We start from the raw sequence: 6,000 nt of genomic DNA on the forward strand, positions 1-6,000 counted from the left end.
GGTCACGGTGTCAGCCGATGATGTCATACATGCAGCCAGCCATTAATCATACATCAAGTGCACAAAGAGCGCGCACGTGGCCTTCTAATTAAATCCCCCAAAACAGAGCAAAGAGCCGAGATGTCTCGTGTCTCATGTGGCTTTTTTAAAGATTCTGCTGTGTGGCTCTTTATGTCAAAACCTTAAAAAGTCTCAGCAGCTGCTGTACAGAGAAAAAGTCATTACAGAGCTGCTTTAGTGTTTGTTTGTTTTTTCATTTATTAGACAGTCGATGAAGGTTCTCAGTCCTCCAGGTAGGAGATAGACACAGACAGACAAACAAGTCCATCTCCTCCAGCTTATTAAGACAATAACTCAAAAACAATAGAAGTTATCATCTCTGAACTCGTAATATTAAAAATCCATAAAATGTGGAGAAATAAATAAAAATGTGGTGAACTCTGATGAAGCAGATATCCCATAGACATGTCTGCCACCTGCTGGATGGCGCGTGGATACTGTTACTGTTTTTAATGTGACATTATTGGTCTCTAAATTCATTTATAACTCAATTTATTCCTCGGTTTCAGTATATGCTCTTGTAAAGTGATATGAGAAGACAGACACAGTCAGGTCAATCTCTTCCACATTTTTAACACAATAACTCAAAAAATATAAATGCTATCATCTGGTAATTCTTCAGATTAAAAGGCTGGATAATGAAGTCAAACACTTTAAAATCTGGTGAACTTTGACCCACCACATCAATATAAAATTGTCTGCCCCCTGCTGGATGATCAGTGGATGCTGCATTGATGACATATTAGGAGTGTGTGTGGTTGTTAATGACACACACACACACACACACACACACACACACACACACACACACACACACACACACACACACACACAGACAGACAGACAGACAGACAGACAGACAGACAAACAGACAGACAGACAGACCATCGCTACATGGAAATGTAGTAAATCAGAGACGTGCACTGTAACATTTTGATAGCGGTTACACTCCAAAACGGAACTCCACACGGTTACATCAGCACCATTAATCAATAATTACTAAACACATCATTTAACTCTGAACTCACTGCTGCCTAATGCTTATTAACAAATATGAATTAATGGATCTTTCTTGAAACATCATTCATCAAAATGAACTTATTGAAAATGTACTGATAATTGTAGATATTTGAAACTCGAGATGGATCAGAGATACATTGAATTTTAGTTCTTCACTCTTTAAAGATCATGGTGACAAACGGGTGATGGTCATTCATACCAACACATTCACAGATTATCTTTAATCCTAGTTTTGAATTCAAAGGATAGAATCCAGGAATCTAAAATGCTGCCAGCGATGACTCTGTTAAATGATTTTAGTATTGATGAGACTTTGTGTAGCTGAAAATATTAAAAGTGAAGATTTATTGATTGTGATCAATGACAATTAATTGATTATGAAGTCTTTAAAGTGTACATGCTAACATCCACCACTATTGCTAATCTCACTCGACCAACTGACCACAATCCAAAGACTTTCAGTCTTTATCTAAAAGTATTGTTTTGATAAAAAGTACAGATACAATGATATAATTTAAGATATGTGACAAGTCAAAGTGCTTTATCAAATAATCTAATAAAGGCAACACCTTTATGTCCACCTTTGATGCATAAAAGTGTAAATTGGTGTTATTAAAGTTAAAAATAAAGCATTGATCATTCAGGAAGCAGCTTACACAGCTAAAATAAGAATTAAAATAAAATACAATCTCATATTGGTGATGTCATGATAGAAATATTTGCAGCATGTGCACTTTTTAAAGTATCATTCTTAGTAAAATGGTAATTACAACATCTTTATAACTCATCACGTAAAATTTTTACAAAGTTGGAAAAAAGTTGAAAGCTTTTTGCTCTGCTTGTTGTATCTGGATGAAGTAGAGCGAGTCATCAGCATAGAGGCGAGCTGACAGTTGGTTCTCACCTATGAGCTGGCTGCAGATCCACATCAGCAGGAAGCAGGAGTACTCCATATGTGTGTCCATGTGTGTGTGGCGCTCAGATCCACACGTCCAGGTCCCTCTGATTGACTCCACTCTCAGTGGGAATGCTCCTATATGTTGGAGGAGGAGGAGGAGGAGGAGGAGGAGGAGACTGTGTTCGAGGGAGGTCCACTGTGCTTCTCTCTCTTGCTCATTCAACTTTGACTCTGTAAATAACCTCAGATTGCTTTGAGGTTTTTGGGGCCCTGATGTTACTCTGGATGTTTGGCTCCCGCTTGTCTATTTTCCATATTTGGTGAAATTTCAATAGTATTCCATAAAAATCACTTACTGGGTTTCAACCTGATCTCAGCCATTCGGCATAAACAGTCTTAACAAAATATATATTTTGTTCACAAAGAAACTTAACAACATTGTTATGTGAACAAGTCAAGCTGGTTTACGAGCCAACGGACGGCCTAGTTAGCTTGTGGCACCCCAAACAATGAATTAAACATTATTTAAATTAAAGGTGTTTATACACAGGGCAGCACGGTGGCTTAGTGGTTAGCACTGTTGCCTCAGAGAAAGAAAGTCATGGGTTCGATTCCCACCTGTGTCCTTTCTGTGTGGAGTTTGCGTGTTCTCCCCGTGTTTGTGTGTTCTCCCTCCGGGTGCTCCGGCTTCCTCCCACATCCAAAGACCTGCAGGTTAGATGAACTGGAGACTTTAAATTGTCCGTAGGTGTGAATGTGTTTGTCTCTATGTGTCCCTGGGACAGACCAGCATCCTGTCCAGGGTGAACCCCGCCTCCCGCCCTGTGACTGCTTGGATAGGCTCCGCCCCCTGTGACCCTTAATTGGAGCAAGCGGTTGAAGATGAGTGAGTAAGTTATTGTTTTCGTCCAGGACTGTTTTCTTTGCCCATTTAGTTTTTTCTAAAAATGGAAGTAAAATTTGTCCATTTTGTTTTTTGTTTCCTGATTTGAAAAATGATCTGATTGGTGGCTCTGATCCAAACCGCGGCGTTTGTGATCCGTGACACCCCTAATCCCAGGTGAGGAGACGGAAAAGGGTGTTTCAAAAAGACCCACTTGAGTTAAACTAAAAAATCTTAAAAAAAAAAAAAAAATCAATGCAAGTTGTTTCATCACTTTTTTCTTGTTGAGACAGCAGTTTATTTTTAGAGTGTGTGTTCTGTGAGGTGTTTAGTTCGGCTGACTGATTGTGTCTCTCTCTCTTTCTCTCTTGCTGATGGTTGCAGTGGAGCGTCCTGCTCATAGTCTCCCCTCTGAACTTGTGTGAGAAACATCTCCACCATTTGAGATGTTTCCTGGATGACAACAGCACATGGACTTTTTCCATTTCTTTTGCATCTTTGACATTTCCTTGTATTTTATTGGATCTTTATTAGTTTGGCCTAAGCAGATGGTCACTCCTCTGACTCTGGTCTGCTTGAGGTTTCCTCCAGAGGGAGTTATCCCTGACCACTGTTAGCTGTGTGCTGGCTCTGGGGAGTTGGTAAGGTGAGAACCTACCCAGGTGGGTGACGTATGTTCTGATTTAGTTCTGTATAAATCAAGTGAAATGCACAGATGGTGATTCCACAGCTGTCAGTCATTCAGGACGTTTTAAAGGCCTCTTACAGCACAAAACCAAAAGCTGGACTTCAATCTCACATGGCCCCAGAGGACGGACGGACGGACAGACCTGAAGCTTCACATCAAGCGAGCCTCCATTCTTTATAAAATGATGACGGGACTCAGCAGAACTCTGGCTCCAGGGCAGGACGTTCCACACAAGGTCTTTGGGCTCATTATCCCACATCCTGTTGTCAGAACTGCTCTCCGTGTCTGTGCTGTTGCCAAACGATATTTCTTGGGAATACTTCTTAAAACATTCAGCCATACACGCTGAAGCCCATACGACCCACGGGCATCTGACTTTCCACGAATCACAGCCAAGTATGACAACGGCCGGCTGAAACAAGGATTTTTATATCAACACGGCTCACGGTCCGAGTCCTCTCAGGAGCTTTCTGGAACACACTGCTGCTACAACTCGCATTTGGAACATTATCATCTGAACAGAAGAACAGATCACAGCTCCCATTAGGAACCCTGCAAAAACCATGAACCGGAATACCGGGATTCCTGCAAAAAAATAATAACCGCAACAACAATATTTCTGCCTGCAGTATTACAACATTCATACATACACACATACATCTTCAACCGCTTATCCGGGATCAGGTCATGGGGGCAACAGCTCCAGTAGGCAATCCATGGGTTTCCTGCTGAGAACCATGGCCTCAGATTTGGAGGTGCTGATCCTCATCCCAGCTGCTTCACACTCAGCTGTGAACGGACCCAGTGAGTGTTGGAAGTCACAGGCTGATGAAGCCAACAGGACCACATCATCTGCAAAAAGCAGTGATGAGACCCTGAGTCCACCAAACTGGAAACACTCTTCCCCCGACCACACCTCGATATTCTGTCCATGAATATCACAAACAAGATTGGTGATAAGGCGCAGCCCTGGAGGAGGCCAACTCCCACCGGAAACGAGTCCGACTTGCTGCTGAGCACCTGAACACAGCTCTCGTTTTGTAAATACAGAGACTGGACGGCCCTGAGAAGGGACCCCCTCACTCCAAACTCCCACAGTATCTCCCGGGGTACCCGATCATATGCCTTCTCCAAGTCCACAAAACACATGTAGACTGGATGGGTATACTCCCAGGCACCCTCCAGGATCCTTGTGAGAGTAAAGAGCTGGTCGGTTGTTCCATGACCAGGGCGGAACCCGCATTGTTCCTCTTCAATCAGAGGTTCAACTATGGGCCGAACCCTCCTTTCCAGCAACCTGGAGTAGATCCCGGCTATGCTGATGATACTCAGTTATACATACTCCCGCTGGAATGCCCCTGTGTCAGGAAGCCCAGCATGGTCAGCACCTGTGTGGACACAGACGACCCCTGGCTCCCCACTGTATTGCGCTCTGGGCTGGCTGCAGTTCTGCGCACAACTCCGGTAACAGTGGCCTTGGTAATCAAAATTGGTTTATGAGTCAATTATAATCATTTGCAAGTAAATCCTCACGTTCCTTGAATACACGCTCATATTGGATGCACCATGTGTAAGGTCCTCTAACAATGCTAATGCAGCCACTGTTAGCACCATTTTACACATCACTCTGTGCATGTTTTTATATCCACACATATAACTGCAAACACGTGGGTGTGCTAATTGTTCATCAGTGTCTCTGATGTGCACATCACTCTGATGACTTCATGTTTTCACACTATTAGCAGTTCCCAGCATCACCTCTACATGTCAGCAGAAGAACAGTAGCTGTAGAAATGTGCGTAACGCAGCCAGGATTTTTGCGTGAGGCACCGCACGTTTTCATGGTCATTTCACTTTTGATACATCTGAACATTAGCGTGGAGACAGATGTACACCAGGTTTCTATGCCTACGCAGCCTTTGTACCTGAGGCCCCTGATGATCTGACTGTCATCCAAGTCGGTTCTACTTTAATCATCTTCATGTCATCATGATGTTCAGGGAGGCGGTTTGTAAGGAACGTCTGAGTGAAAGTTTCTTTTAAAAAAAAAACAGTTTGAAGAGAAAAAGTAGAAAAGAATCAATGACGTGACCTTGAACTTTATGTTTATTTTTTGTGCTCAGCAGCAGAAGTGATGAAAACGAGAGGAGCTGAATCTGACATGATGCATGCTGGGAGGAATTCTGTGGTTGTGGAAACGTTAAACTGTAGGCACAAATCCCGATAGGCTGCAGAAGGCAGATATTATGGAGCACGCGTCAGGCCAGGGAATGACAGCGTGCGTGTGATGTGCACTCCACGTGCACAGCGAGCTTGTCAACCCAAGTGAAACTATCTTTCTTTGTTTGTTCAAAGTTTTCCAGAGATGTCATTTGGAGTAAACAGGCGGCCACGGCACCGAGCTTCAAAGACTGAGCGGAAACAGTAAACGTGCCCCGTGTCATTACTTCA

General features: G+C 43.0%; 1 protein-coding gene across 1 annotated transcript in view; it reads right to left on the minus strand.

Annotated features, from left to right (window-relative positions):
• The window catches only part of LOC117501446, a 190,361-nt gene extending 188,286 nt beyond the window's left edge, over positions 1-2,075 (minus strand). The window contains 1 exon segment of the mRNA XM_034160351.1: positions 1,985-2,075. Coding sequence (XP_034016242.1) covers positions 1,985-2,045 — 61 coding nt within the window. The 5' untranslated portion in view covers positions 2,046-2,075.
• Positions 2,076-6,000: the final 3,925 nt, after the last annotated feature.

This window comes from Thalassophryne amazonica, chromosome 2 (assembly GCF_902500255.1).
Source record: "Thalassophryne amazonica chromosome 2, fThaAma1.1, whole genome shotgun sequence".
In the NCBI taxonomy this organism is placed as follows: Eukaryota; Metazoa; Chordata; class Actinopteri; order Batrachoidiformes; family Batrachoididae; genus Thalassophryne; species Thalassophryne amazonica.